This window comes from Falco naumanni, chromosome 6 (assembly GCF_017639655.2).
Source record: "Falco naumanni isolate bFalNau1 chromosome 6, bFalNau1.pat, whole genome shotgun sequence".
Lineage (NCBI taxonomy): Eukaryota > Metazoa > Chordata > Aves > Falconiformes > Falconidae > Falco > Falco naumanni.
This window is the reverse complement of record NC_054059.1, coordinates 62,378,800-62,394,509: the sequence shown is the minus strand read 5'-3', so window position 1 is coordinate 62,394,509 and position 15,710 is coordinate 62,378,800. Positions and strand designations below refer to the sequence as shown.

The 15,710-nt window shown below is 41.8% G+C and overlaps 1 protein-coding gene across 2 annotated transcripts in view; it reads left to right on the top strand.

Annotated features, from left to right (window-relative positions):
* Window positions 1-6,518: 6,518 nt before the first annotated feature.
* NT5DC1 (5'-nucleotidase domain containing 1) overlaps window positions 6,519-15,710 on the top strand; it is a 148,368-nt gene continuing 139,176 nt past the window's right edge. Inside the window, exons 1-5 of one of the 2 annotated variants that reach the window (XM_040597603.1) lie at window positions 6,519-6,677; window positions 8,773-8,864; window positions 10,476-10,547; window positions 12,066-12,172; window positions 13,545-13,624. In XM_040597603.1, coding sequence (XP_040453537.1) covers window positions 6,585-6,677; window positions 8,773-8,864; window positions 10,476-10,547; window positions 12,066-12,172; window positions 13,545-13,624 — 444 coding nt within the window. In that variant the 5' untranslated portion in view covers window positions 6,519-6,584. The remainder of the gene's footprint in view (window positions 6,678-8,772; window positions 8,865-10,475; window positions 10,548-12,065; window positions 12,173-13,544; window positions 13,625-15,710) is intronic. The other variant, XM_040597602.1, reaches the window with a different exon arrangement.

The following is a 15,710-nucleotide window of genomic DNA, read 5'->3' as shown; positions in this document are numbered from 1 at the left end:
GGAAAAAACGTATATGGACCAATTTGATAATGAATGAGTGATGAATTAATAGCATCCAGGCTGAGAATGAAAGATAAGGGGGCTCAAAACTCCTCAGCTTTTACGGAAGAACCTTAAATAACTAAATAAAGAGTCTGTGGGAAAATATGAAGTAGTGGCTGGTGTGCAATGTTCATGGTTCGCACATGTGCTAGGACACAAGAAGAACAGATGCATTACAGCAACGGAGACTTTGTTTTGACATGAAGGAGGGGAGAAAACTCAGGGTGTTGTGTGTAAGGACTGTTAAACATTGGAAAAAATTGCCTCAGTGGCTCTTTGGTCCTCTTTAAGAGGAAGTTAGACAATTTACTATTAAGGATATTTGTAGTTGGATTGATCCTGCCCCAGGGCAAGAAGATTACTGTCTTTAGGTCTTTCCTAGTTGTTATCTTCAAGTCCATAGTTTTATAGTTGTGCCATTTTCCACTGGCTGTTCAATAGCTGTTCTTTTGCACAGACTGTGTAATGAAATGCATCAGATTTGTCTTTAGTGCAATTACTAGCAAGTGTCCAGACTTGAAATGCAAGCCTGTAACCTACCTGAAGAACCCCGAAATCCTCAGAATGTCTGAATTAGACATATTCCAATTTTACTCATGAAGAAATCAAAGCCATAAGTGATTAAGGTATCTGCCCATAAAGACACTGTGAACGAATGGGAAATGAGGTCTGAGAACTTAGGAGTCCTACTCAAGATTTTATGTTTAAAATTGTAAAAATAAAATAATGGTATGTTAAAAACAAAACAAAACAAAACACATAAGAAATAAGGCAGTGTCCCCTAGATCATAGAAACTGTAGTTCTCTCGCTATAAAATACATACAGGTCTACTTTGGAAGTATAGTTTACCAAAAAGTCCATAATTCCAGTGCTGCAATTTCTTTTGACTAAATATAACATCCACCCAGCTCAAAAAGAAAAATCTTTTGAAGTACCTTTAGACAACTATTCAGAGTTTTAAAATATATACTCACTAAGGGTCCAGCAATCAGTCGTGGCTATTAATCACTCTGACAAAATCATTGATTTTCATTCCTTCTTTCATGTTGCGTGGGAACAGCCTGAGTTAGATTACAAGATCTGAGAGAGGCGATAACGACAATAAGCAGGCTTTTGAGAGATTCTGAGCATCCTAGTGGATTACTGTCTATTTAACCTGTTAATGCACTCTTGGGTTTAGTTTTGGGAATCTGCTTTCTTTAGCAGCATGAATCTCATTTGTAAGCTGGTGAGACAGAGAATGTAGCCAATGTAGTACTGAGGTGCCAGATGTAATCAGATGTTGTACTCTCAGCAGGATGCTATAAATTGTACATATGTGATTCTACTGAAAAAGTTAATGTGTCCATATTTTGTGCCATATAAAAAGGCTATTAAACAACCCTATAAACTTCTGAAATAGCTAGAATTCAATCCTGATCAATAGGCAACTATGTTCACCAGGATTCTCTACCTAGTAACAAAGCATCCCGTGTGTCACGGAGGGACGCCTTGAAAATTACAGAGTATTTTGTTAAACTTTTAGAGGTCTGCTAAAGAAATAGCACATGCTAGTTACTGTTTTTCAAAGCAAATATATTCTTATCAGATTTCATTCTCATACAGAGAATCAGGTCAACCTTGAAATGAATTAGTGTTGCTAGATGTATGTCTACTAAAGCATCACTCTGCAGTAAGTCAGAGGCCTGCTTCTGTATATTCTTAGCTTATTCCCCTCATGGTTCCTAAACAAAAGTGTTTCCTTCTAAGTGTCCTAAACTTAAAAACATAGAACCAGATCCTGCAGTCCTCTTTAACTTTAAACACATCTAAAATCCCACTGAAAGTATAATTTCATGCAAAATGAAAAGTATTGTACCTGCATGACTACCACCAACTACTAGTAAGTTATTCTTTCAAGCTGCGATTGCAGTGTCAGCAATGAAACCAGCTTTACACTCCCTTCTGAGTTAAATAGGTAGAGCATCGTTATGCCTAAACCGCTGCACTGTATTTGAATCTGGTTATTGACCCACACATAAGAGAGGAAGCAGAAGGGTAGTGGTGCATTGTCAGGAACTGCCTGTAGGATGGGAGCTGCGTGATGGCTTTTCAGGAGTTGTTAACAAAATGGCGAATACACGGGTCTGCCTGAGATGAGAGTGAAGTTACAGCAACAGCAGTGTTTGTCTGGGGGCTGCCCCAGGCTGTGGGGGGTGGGGGTGGGGGGTGGGGGGGTGGGGGGGATTGTAGGTAAGGGGAGCTCTCATGAGACATGTATGCAGGTCTCACTGAGCTGGGCCAGCTGGTTAAGGCTGAGACGTGGTCTCTGTCCTCCTGTCAGCCTGGGATGGAAGTAACAGTACTCAGATGGGGAGTATGTACTGTGAAGAGCAGGGAAGCTATCCCAACAGGGAGAGCGGGCATCGTGCTTCGGGGGGGATAGAGGTCAGTGCAGGATGGGCATGCTGGGCTGTGAGGCACTCTTCTACCTGTGCATTGAACAAATTCATTTGTTAAAAGCTAAATCAATTGCAAATCTGAGGTTCTAGCTCTTGCTAGTCTGCTAAAATAAAATATATATTTAAAAACCCTAACACTTTTTGATTTATTCTGCTTCAAAAGTATTTTAATTTGTTTTTAAAAACAAACAGGGAAAAATCCAGAATTTTCTGAGCTTACTTTTTAGTAAGAAGGTGTTACTTGTCCAAAATGAAAATGCTTCATGTTTGTTCCAATTCTTGTTTTATTTTCACATATCACTACTGCACGCTCTTCTGCAGCAATATGCGGAGCCCTTTCCTTTTTTTAAACAAAACTCTTAGAACCTTTGCTAAATAGGCAAATGGCTGCAACTGCATAGTTGGACAAAACACCACTGACAAAGTCAGCTTATACAGCCTTAGGAAAATAAAACCAAAGGTTAAGGAAAGTAAAATAGATTAAGGTGCTGATGCTTCAAAGTTAACTGGGAGGGACAGTCCACTGTATCGTAATGCTGCCCTCTTAAGGACAAAGAGCGCAAGGAGCTGGAGTACCTCTCGCACACAGGCCTACAACTTCTGTGTGACAGGTAAGATTTATTTCGGGTATTTTGACATAGTTCTCATGCCTTTATGTATGTTGCTGCACTCCGTTACGTTCCTTTCACCTGCCAGGGCATGTTAGTAGACTCCTGCACTCCAAAACTACACGGTGGTAAGAGCCTCTTCTGCACGGAGAGCAGGCATGAGGCACGACGAAAACCAAAATGCCCCTTTGTATGTCTAGAAAAGGCTTTGATGCACCAGATCTCACACGTGTTTCCTACAGATTGCTAAACCCAAGTGTGCCAAGCATGGACAGCACCTGCTGCCCTGTCCTGCCTGTCCCATGGGGGTCTCTGTACCCACCAGCAGCCCCACCACCGTGCAGCACTGGCTGGGGAGCTGGGGGGAGTCCCTCCAGGTGGCCTTTCCGCCCCATGCCAAGGGATGCTGCCACTGCAGGAGGCAAGCCGTGACACAAACACCTGTATCTCCTTCATCCTGACCAACTGGAAATTTCCCTTGCTAGGGCAGGATTTATGATTTTTCTCAGTGGATTATTACCACTTATTTACAATATCAAATGATTACTGTGATGCATAAATTAACCATGGGGAAACCTGAAATATTATCAGTTAGGACCTGATAACCCAAAAGGCAAACTTTAGTTATGTGGACATCTCTGAATGGTGCCATCAAACTTGAAAGACAGAACTGAAAAAGTAATTTGAAAGGATGCTGTTAACACATTAAGGTAGTTCAATTGTTACAGAGGATTTTGATTAAAGGCAGCTCCTTTCTGAGAAAGGCTCTAGAGTGGGATGTCAGTATGTTTAAAGGATTGATCTGAAAGGAAGAAACTGAGACAAAGCAACCCTTTTAAGACAAAAGAAAAAGAAATAAAATTTAGGAGTTCTGTGCTAGAAGTAAACAACTGAGACTTCCCTGTTATCAGGTTTGTGCTGTGAATGCTGAAGATGGTGATATTCTCTCATTTATCTTCGCTTTTCCCAGAACTGAAAACCAATTCTCTTCATCCATATTTTCTATATTTCTTGTTGTCATACTTCTAATTTAATCTTCAGTTTCAGGTACCTGAAATTTAGCTTGCTGAATCTCTCCAGTGGTGTGTATTGTTCCTCATGCAAAGTGGTTTAAAATTAAATATGATTCGTACTTTTGTATTGCAGATTCTAAGACAGCTTGTCATTACTGCCAATATAATTGTTCAGCATTCAAATTCTGGATTTTCAAGATTACATTCATTTGACAGGGAATACAGTGACCAGAGGGCTGGACTAGATGATCTTTAAAGGTTCCTTCCAACCTAAATTATCCTATGATTCTATGTTTTATGGGCACAGCAAGCAAAGTTATCAATTTAAAATGCCATAATCTAAACACAATTTTGGAAGCTACATGAGTCCTTTGGGGAGGGGGGGGGGTGCAGAGAGGTCAGTCAGAATTGTGGCCATTGACCTCAGTGAAGCAGGAATTTGTTTCATATTTCCTAAGGTGAACAGCTTTAGGAAGATAAATTGTCTTGTGCTCTGAGTTCCCAGGCTGCTACCTCATTCTGATAGTTATAACCCCTGTTGCGTGTGAGATCCTGGATGCATCTTCCTCTATGCTCAGGTTTCACACCTGTTAATTTGGATGTATTTAAGTATATATGCATATATATATATATTTATTGGACATACATATCTCTAAAACATATGTATGTACCATTGTGTATATATAATTTATGGTCTATATATATAATGTATGGTGTACAATATATATATAATATACAATATATATAATATATGGTGTGCATGTATATACATACACAACAGCATTAGAAAGCATAATAATGTCTGTAAGATACCAGGAACCTGTGAAAGAAGGTACTATACAATAGGATGAGGTAAAATTATGCAATCCATTTCTTTCTTGCTTTGACACCTTAAGTGCTCACCCTGTCCTATTATTACCATTAATGAATTTTATTCCTGATTTCCATGTATTTTTCTGTCTAGTCCACTTTCTAATCTGATACTGAACTTCTCCGTAGAATTTTTAAACATATGCAATTGGCCATGTTATTTAAATTTCTCTCATGTGTGTCTATCTGAGCACAGCAAACTGGATTTTAATATGTAAGTACATTGTATCTCATTCAACTATTTGAATGCATTTTCAAAAGCATTTTGCTCTGGAATACGAAATTATCATTGAGCCATCCTGCAAAAATCAAATCATAATTTGGTATAATCAAAGCATAATTATTTTGATATAATCAGAACTGCTGCTGTGCACTGCTGCCATGGTTATGCACCCCAACACCCACCTGCAAAGCACAACCCTTACAGCTGTGCACAGGAAGGCAACACTGGCAAAGACAACTTGCATTAAGTGTTTCATAACTTCTCTTAATTCAAATATGGTTTATGTTATTATTTTTATAGAAAGAAAAGATTTTTTAAAAAATTATTTGCAGCAAAACCAAGTTTTGAAGGTGTACAGGGAGACCAGAACTGCAGAGAGGACCAAGGGGCCCTGCAAGCACGGCTGCCAAGTGCAGCTATTTCAGCATCCCCAGGCCGGCCTTACTGCAGACTAGGTTCAAGTTCAGCCCCGGAGAAGAGAACGAAGCCACCCCAGCTCATCCGTCTGCTTGTCCCCAGACGCGGGGCTTCCTTTCAGCCAGCACCTTCTAACAGCACTGAGGCCACCCTCGTTGGGCAGGCGCCCATCAAAATACCCCTTTGACTCCGTTACGCGGGAGCAGACCGTACTCCTCCCCGTGTTGCCCTGGTTCCCGATTGCCAAAGCTGTCAGGAAGTTAAAAGGTAGGCAGTGACCTCCGGGATTTTGTTTTCCCACAGCTAAACGCGCAGGGCAGCGTGGTTCACTGCGCGCCGCTTACAGCCTGCAGCGCTGCGCGCACCCTTGAGGAGGCCGCAGGAGCGCGGCCTGTCCCCTCACGGCGGGCGGGCGGGGGGGGGGGCTGTCCCTGGCAGGGCACCCGCGCTGGGGCACCCGCCGCCGGGCTGGCGGCTGCCCCCGCCCCAGCACGGCCCCACCGGGCCGCCTACGCGGGACGCGCTCGCCCCCCGACAGAGCCCTGGCAGCAACGCGCCCCCCCCGTTTCCGCGCCCGTTCTCAAGCGCACAGAGCCTCGGCGGGAAACGGACATTTTAAACCCGAGCGCGGAAGCACGCCTCCGGGCGGCTGCCTGGCGCCCGCCTTTCCCAACCCCGCCTTCCCTGCCGGGGGCTCGGCCGCCCAGCTGCCCTGGAAGCCCCGGTTCGGCGGGGGAGGGTGCGCTCGCACCGGACCCAGACCCGGACCGCGCGCAGGTGAGGGCGGCCCCGCCAGGCGGGGCGGGGCGAGGGCGGGGCGGCTGCGACCGGCCCGCCCCGCGCCGCAGGAAGCACCGCCCTCGCGCCTTCCTCCCCCTCCTCCTCCTCCTCCTCCTCCTCCTCCTCCTCCTCCTCCTCCTCCTCCTCCTCCTCCGCCCGCCTCCGCGCGGCGGCCGCGGCGGCTCGGGGATGCAGCGGTACTTCTGCCTGGCGGACTGCGACGTGATGGGCTTCGACCTGGATCACACGCTCTGCCGGTACCACCTCCCGCAGAGCGCGCGGGTGAGTGCGGGGCGGCGCGGCACGGCACGGTACGGTACGGTACGGCTCGGCTCGGCGCGGGAGCCGCGGGCCGGGCCCCCCCCCGCTCCGCCCCGCTCCGCCCCGCTCGCCTCCGCCTGCCCAAGCGAAAGGGAAAGTGCCGGGAAGCGGGGCGGCGGGTCCTGGGGGGCGCGGGCGGCCGGGACCCCCGCTGGGGGCAGCGATCCTGAGCCTGCTGGCGCGGGTACCCGTGCAGGAACCCGAAAAGCCAAGGGCAGCACAAGTGCGTGTTCGCCGGCCGCTTGCTCGCAGGCCTGTGCCCGCGGGGGGGACAGCCATGTCTTCCTCCTTGAGCGTGGTGCCGCCTGGCAGCTTCCGAACGGTAGCGGCGCTGAGGGAAAGGTAGAGACCCCCCCGAATCTGGAGGTGCTGCAGACAGGGTGACAGGAGCCCGCGGCGCTCGCCGCAGGTGACCTTTGCAAAGTTTCTGGTGCTTAAAATAAATCGCCGAGCTTAAAGGCAGCCAGCATCTCTGGCTTAGGGGCAGCATCCCTGTTGTGCCTTACGGAGAGGAACTACTGTCATGTGCTGTGCCTTCCCGCCCTGAGCACTGTTGGGTTTTTTTTCGAAAAAAAAAAAAAAAAAAGGACATTATTAAAGGACATTGACTCATCCTTCGTCGTTGATGTCAGGACTTTGCCGCAGAGCTGTCCTGTGGCATGGAGCTCGTGTTGTCCCCTTCTCCCCTTTTATTTGCCTCCATTCACCTACAATATGTTTTACACTGTACAGGATTCCTGCGCCAGTTGCCAGATACTTCAGCATTTCATATAGAAACAAATGTTTATGAGGTATCCCGTTTATAAACAGGCACGGTTCAGTGTGTACTACTGTGTTGAAAAATCGCGTTGCTTCCTTTAGCTGTGTGTGACTTTATGTAGAGAGGCATCTTCCTAGCAAAAGAGGGTTCAATAGTAGCAAGTTGTAAAATGTACGTGCTCTTAAGTTCAGGCTGGAAGCTACAACTCTAGGCTTACCTTCCATGTTCCTTCTGTTGTGCCACACACATTACACCTTATACAGGTACATTCTTCCTAATAAGGATTTTTGCCTGTCAGAGGCAAACGTCAGATAATGTATAACTAGAGTTTCAAAACAAAACAACAACCGAAGAAAAGAATAAAAAAAAAAACCCCAAAAATATTTACTAAACTGTTCACTCTGCATCTTCTCCCAGCACACAGACTGACACATGCCCATTTCCTGCCTCCTTATCTAATGGAAATAAAAAATACTTTCAAAGGCTGACAGGCACAGCTGAAAGTGCAGTTAGTGCTTACTCTTTCAGCGCTGGCCTTCATATTAGTCTTTCTCAGACATTATTCATATTCATTCCAAGATCAGCTTTTGTAATTAAAAAAAAAAGGCCAGGGAACAGCTTTAATGAAAGAACCATGAGAAAAAGGGAGCAATTACTATTTCTGGATGGTCTTTTAAGGACCTGGCAGCATCTGCATAGAACTTGTACAACTTTACCAGCACATTACACTAATAAATTGCTGACTGATGACCAAGCTTTAACAGAGTTCTTTCTGAACTTAGAAGTAGTAGCAATTCACTTAGTAGTTGCCTGCCTCCTTCAAAAATATGTTCCTTTGAATACTTTTAAAATATCCCCTAAGGTTAGTTGTTTATTGTTTTGGAATTTGCTTGTTCAGTCTGGTAACCATGACATTTAAAATTAAAAAAACAACAAAAAAAAACCAAAAATAGGTTGGGAAAGGGAAGTACTGACTAGTCTTAAGTACTTGCCATCTTTGTTTCCCAACAGTCTTGAAGCACAGGGGCAATAAGGTAGAATGCTGTAAACTTGGTTAGGCTGGACATATAGCACCAGAACTGCTGTGTGAGTGTCTTGAGCTGTTTTCCATCTGTGACAGAAACAATCTCGGGCACTATTTCCCAGCAGCAGAGGCAGTGGGACAGGGCCTCTAGCTCCCTGGTTTGATTTTGCTAAGGAGGCACCAACACTGGTGTCTTGCCTCTTTCCAAAGAAGCAGTAACTTTGGTCCCATTTAATCAATATAATTAATGCATATATTTTTTTCATTTGTAGCTAATATATGATAGTTTTGCCCAGTATCTGGTAATGGAGAAGGGTTATGACAAAGACTTGCTGACTCTAGCTCCAGACAGCTTGGACTTCTGGTGAGTACGTTGAAAAAAACAAGAAACTTTCTTCATAACTTCCTTTATGCCATAATTTTTTACAAAGCTTGGAAAATAGCTTCTCTTATTAGGTAGTTGTTATGATTGTCAAACCCAACAAAATTACAGTTTTAAATACTTGTTCGAACAAGTATTTGTCACGGGATACTTCTAACATGGTATTTTGAAGAGTGAACTGAGCATTCAAGCTTGATTTGTGCTTTCAGCTGTTTCGACACAAGCCTTTTAGTCTGATTTACTCTCTTATTTTATGTATCTCCTTTGTCTTCTACCTTCAATTCAACTGGAAAATCCAGTAACCATCAGAATTCAGTAATTTTTATTTTGACAGATGTGGTTTCGTTTGTGTAAGGCAAAATAACCTCAACAGCCTTCTGAGGAACTGAGGAAAGGTGATGTGCCAGGAGGTAGTCCTTGGGTGGCATGTCATGCATAAAGCTGTGAGGCAGAAGACTGAAATGCAAGTTTCTGCTCTGAGCTCAGTGGTCTCTGGGCAGGAGCTTAAGCATGAATCTGTGATCTTCCAACTTTAACAGGTTATAATCTAGGCCACGAAGGTAGGGACTTGATGGCCAGGTAATCACTACGTTTTTTAAGAGAAACACAGGGGGAATTGAATAATGGGTGTATTATTGTATAACAGTTTTGATCAGTTTTTTTTTACAATTCTGCATTTGACTGAACAGTTTTCAACAAGATTGTTTTCAACTTCCATAAAACAAGCGATGTATCTGTATTTCTCATATTTTGAGGTCTCTGATATGTAAAATCCTTTGTTAAGATCTAGGTATCTCAGCCTCGGTCCCTTATTGGAGCTGGGAGGTCCATGAATGTGGACCTGCGAGCCTGCAGTGTTGGTAGCTGCGTGTCAGTTTCTCACCCAGGTGTCCTTTGTGAAGGGGTGGGGTCCACTTGCTGCCTTCGTGGCATATCTTCTTTTCTTTGGGTACCTCATAAAGGAGGATGAAGATGCCATTACTTTTTCAGTATTGTTTATACATTATTATTTTAGCCACTGAACTCTGAATGAATTTTTCAAATAACCCAAGTGAATGTAGATTAAATTATCTGGAAGGTATAGATTTACCAGGAGAGTTAGGAACTCCTGTTATCTGTCGTATGCTGTCAACTCTTCACTATGGCAGTGCTTCTGCTTTATGTGTTCCTTGGATATGCAGTTGCCTCATTTAGAATGATGTTCTAGCCCTCTGTCACTTAATAACTGGTGTTACAAGTCTAGTAATAATAAAAACTTATTTCTTTAATAGAAGTGGCTTAAATATCACATTTCTTAGTTGTATGTGTTTGGACCTTAATCCTCCAACCTTATCTGTATGAACAGTCACTGAACAATGGAACTGTATTTATTTAGTAGGAATTTGCTATGTAAGTGAAATGCAGTCCTCATGGTAGTAATAAAGTATTTCCATATATAGAGTATTGTTAAAAAATGGAAATATTTGAAGGGTTGTGACTTTGTTTGCTTTGTGTAGCATCATTGTGTAGCTTCTGTAGCTGCATTTTGCTGATATAACAAGGCATTCCTCTGAAAGCATTAATTGTTCGTTTCTTCCTTAAAATCATTCTTAGTTGCAAAGGCTTGGTGTTGGACATTGAAGAAGGAAACTTCGTGAAGCTTGCAGAAGATGGAACGGTTTTGAGGTAATATTGACAGTAAGTTTATGTATTTAAACAAATACCAAAATCTTATCCTTTTTCTGAAAGCCATTTCTTAGTTTTATTAAATATTTAAATACTAATTTCAACATATATTTATTTATTAGATGTAAAAGTTTAAATACTCTTTGGTAATGTGGTGCTCAGTTTCTCTTAATGTTGTGTAGGCAGTCTAGTTAGCTGCTAGTAAAGAGTATCTCTGTTTTAATAAATATCTAAGACTCTGAGGGCATACTGATCTTGAAAGTAAATTCACTTTTTCAGTGGCTACCAGTGTACTTTTAGTCCAGTTCTCCTAAGATCCAGGATAATGTTTTTCTTTGGATTGTGAGCAACCTGACTGAGTCAGCGCTCCCATCATTAGCATTAGTCATTAGCACTACTATCTTTGTACCATACACATTCAGAATTTTGCAGGCTTAGAACATATAATTTAAATAGCCTGAGATAAATTAAACACAGAAACTGACAATCAAAATTCTGGGTTTATTTCCTCTTAAAAGCTATGTTTTGCCTTCAGTCATCATTTCAGTATATCCTTAGTTCCTCTTTCCTTCCTTTTTTTTTTTTTTTTTAAAACGTAGAAGACTGCTATTTTGAATCACAAATCTGAAAAGTAGATATATTTAAGTATATCAGTCCCTGTCCTGTTTCCCCCTTATTTTTTTCCAGGATGAAAGTCTGTGTAATTTAGTATGCAAGATAGACTCTACTGCTTTGGTTGGTGTTTTTTTCTGATAGTATGTGGGAGAAGGAGCTTGAAGATGCTAGGGAAGGTCGGATCTTATTGAAAGGAGGGAAGAAATTCCTGTGTGCCTCTGCTGTGTAACCCAAAATTCATTTAGTACCATGGATTTCAGAGTGCTAAATGCAAAATTCAAGACTAGAGGGTATACCACATTACAGGGAAGAGTGATATAGCATTGGTTCTCCTAGCATTGCCTGTATTTGCTTCAAAACTAGATTCTGTGCATTCTTTTGAGGCCTAATTTAATGGTCAAGCTAGTTGATTTTTATCCCTGAAAAGGCTTCTGCACACTTCTGTATTACACAGCTGCTTGCAGAGCTCAAACTAGCACTTTTCCATAGTTCTGCCCTGCATTCTGTGAATGTTACCAGGCTTCAGAATGATGTATAGGCTTTCTGTACTGTGTTTTATTGTGCAGTGTATATTGATAGTTCAAGTATAGCGAGTGTCCTCACACAATTGAGAACATTCGAGCAATACAGAGTGATTGTGTTAGCAGGTGAGGCACAGTAGCTGTGCCCCCAGCCAACCAAACCTCTGTGTAGTAAGGCTTTTATTGAGGACTGTAATGTATATGACAAAAGCTTAGGTTCTGGGAAACTTCTAAGTTATAAAGAGAGTTACTTTTGATCAACTTGCATGTACTTCAGTATTCAGTTGCAATGCATTACTTTACACAAGGAGTAGTTTGGCTGTTTTTAACCTTTTTTTGTTTTGTTTTGTTTTTTTAACGAATAACCAAATGCATCAAATAGGGCAAGCCATGGTACAAGGAGCATGACACCTGAAGAGATCCTGGAGACATACGGAAGGAAGGAGTGGAAGCACTTTAATACAGTCAGTGGCATGGTTTCCCGCTCAGGTAGCTATACCTTAGCACATCCTCTTCTTTGAAATTGCTCTGGCCCCTTCAGCGCCTCATACTTCTTACCACAAATATGTAAAAATACTTGAACTGAGAATTATTGGAATAGGTGAGGGGTTTGTTATTTTCAACTTCTAATACTAGAGTTCAACTTAAATTTAGGTCACCAATGATGAGACAAATGAGCTGACATAGGTGTGTTTTGGTTATAGAGATGGGCACATTGTTCCTTGATGAAGTAGGCTGATAATCACAGTCTATCTCATTTAGGACGTGTCAAATCTTAATTTTTCTTAACTGTTGACTCATCATCATCCGTGCTGTTACTGGAGCCCTAGGTGCAGGTGCAGAGAACAGCGTGGGTCTGGAAACAAAGCTACTCCTCCTGCAACTGAAATTTCTTGATTTTAAAATGGGAGTCACTTTGAAGGCGCTGTGGCTAGGTTTGCGTTGTGGGTCTGTACTTCCTCTCTGTTTTACTTTGATCTTGGCAATTGTGAGTAATACACATACAGTGCTCAGTTAAGTTGCATTGTGCTATGTAATGGAGGTATTTTCCTTGTGATTTTTCTGACACAAACTTGTTTGTGATGCTTATTATAAACTGCAGGTGATCTTTTGCAACAAGGTACAAGAGAGGGTTTTTTTGCTTCGTAGAGCACATGTGCCTTTCTTTTTCACTGAAAAGTGCACTTAGTCTCTCTTCTGAATGTTAATCCCCGTTTTGCTCACTTGCTCTTTAATATATCTAAGAGACAGCATAGGCAAGGTCATGAATACAAAAAAAAAAAAAAAAATCACTAGTTACGTCATTTTGCTCCTAGGAGAGAGTTGTTGAACATGACCTCGGTCTGGGGGGACATTTGCACCTCCTGATTTAGTTCTGTTTTGGGGGGTCATGTAATAGTGTGGGCATGCTTCCAGTTGCGCTAAGGCACTGTCTGCGGTGTTTGTGTGCAAAGGGCAAGGCTATGTGTGAGACGTGTCCAAATGTTTCTGAAACAACTTCTCAAACCCTTTATTTGTCTTTCCACTGTTAGGGAAATAGATATTTTAGAAGAGTTGAATGATACTGTCCTGACTCTTAAAATTCATAGTTCTCTCCCATCTCTTCCACCTTAAGTTTTAGAACCTTAAAATGTAATTTTAAAATCTCACTGCCTTGATATAGATGAACAACTTTCAGTTACCAATTATGAGAAGGAAAAGTGGGGATAAAGGCTAACAAAGATTGGGCAGCAGATAATGCTTGTTACCGGTAAAATCCAAATAGGAGCTTATATTCTTATTTAAATGTGGTTTTTATTTGTGATTAAAGCATACAGTATGGATTAAAAAATTTAGGTTGTTTTTTGGTTTTTTTTTCCAGCTAAATACTATTTATATGATAACTATTTTGACCTGCCAGGAGCTTTCTTGTGTGCAAGGGTTGTGGACAGCTTAGATCAGGTAAGAACTATATTGTTTGAAACTAAGTATTGCATTATCATTCTCTTACCCACCACAGATCTTGAATATATTATTAAATGCGTACAAATAGAGTATTGAACAACATCAAGGTTTTTAGCTTTTTTTTTTTGTTTGGAATTTTTCATATTGGACTTGGTGTGTTGGCTCCAAAGGTATTGTGAGCTACATGGCATGTTGAAAATACATGTACTTCCACCAGAGGGCACAAATAACTAGGATACGAATAGAAACGCACTGTTTTCTCAAGTTCACCCTGCAATATGTAGAATATAGTTCTTAACATCTCCTTTAATTATACTTGATGATACTTCAATTAAATCTAATGCAAGTCTTCTGAATGACATGGTTTCCTAATTTGCAAAGTGTTAATGAATTGAAAGCTTCATTCCATGCTTTTTTAAACTTGTTTTTGTCTTAAATATATTGATCTGTGTACACAGATGTGAATACACCTCTAGAATAATACGATATTTTTTTTTCTCTGCTAAACAGTAAGTTATATTCTCAAGGCATAAAATGCAATTGCTTGAACATTTTTCAGTGCTTTTTAGACAGAATGTCCTAAATCCTACCTTTGAAGTTTGATGCTAATTGATTTGATTGTGTTAAAAAAGGCTTGAATCTTTAATTTGTGTGCAGCTGGGAATAGGAGGGGTTTCTTCTCATACACAAGTATATTGATGTCAGAGTACTGATGTAGTCTTCTAGCTAAAGATACCAGAGCACTGCAGCACTGAAAATTGTCAATACTAAACTTTGTCTGCAGAGTGAAATCCAGAGCTGTGGGATGGGTATCAGGGATTGCTTTGGGTATCAGCTGACTTGATGCTTTAGCTTCCACTCCAAAATAGCATGCTTAGGGGATTGCTGCCTAAGTCCAAGTGCTGCATGAAGAGTTAGCTAAAGCTAGCTTATCAGGAAGCACTGAGGATGGGTGCACTGTAAGACTCTTAACTTTGTGCCTGATTAATCTCCTTCCTCTAAGCTGTTCACAGCTTAGAACTGTATCTGAGATGTAACACCTGTGTTGTATTACTTTCTTTTGTATTTAATTTAGACTTGGCACAGAATCATCTATTTATTGAGAGAGGAAGCATGTCATAGCATGTGTGTAGTAAGCTTTCAAATTCAGTTACTAGTTCATGAGCTGGAGCGTTGACCCTGGATCAGTGCTGTCTTCAGCCAGAGAGATTTCAACCTGTGCTGTTTCTCCAGAGAGCTACCAGAAGTGGGTCATGAACCCTCTTTATCTAGAGCTAGCAGTTCCTGAATATTTTACTGAATGTTGGTGGGCTATGGTAATTCCAGGGAAAGTTAGCATCAGCTAGATGAGCAAGATGAAAGGCAGGAGCTGGTAGTTCTCTCCAGCACTCATGCCTGCAAAATCCTGCATGCTAAGGGTTAGAAACCATCACATTTTCTTCCACATTTCTAAAAGGAAATAGAGGCTTCTGTTTCACGTTCTGGGAACTTGTTTAGTAAAGACTACTCTCTTACATTTTCCAGACACTGTTCTAGAATCAGGAAAGCTTTCTACTGGAAACAGATGGGAGAACTGCTAGGTTTGGATTCAAAATGAGTTTAAATATGAGTTGGATGCTGGCCTGCTCTACACTGTTAAAAATGAATCTGCTTTTGCTGTATCCAGAGCCAGAACTCTTATGTATTTTCAGACAAAGCAGAGGAGTTTCTTGGTGTTTTGGATCTTCACACTGAAAAGCTACACAAAGTCCTGCTTTATCTGGTAGTTAATGAAAGCACATTTGACAGTTACACCAAAATAATGGTGGACTGCACGGGCATGCACAGAATTTTCTTCCTGCTTTCTGGCAATTGGTCTGTTTTCTTGTACATCTCATATGCAACAGCTGTAGATTTACAAGCAATTTGTTTGACAATTATTTTAGTCTTCTCTGAAGTCAAATGTTTTGAAGGAAGTGTACCCACTTTTAAACTTGTATCCATCTGTCCTCAAAACAGGGCTCTGAGAAGCTGTTAGCTCATTGCACTGTTTGTTGTTTTTTTTGTAAAGAAACAAAAAAAAAAACCAACTCCAAACTAAGGA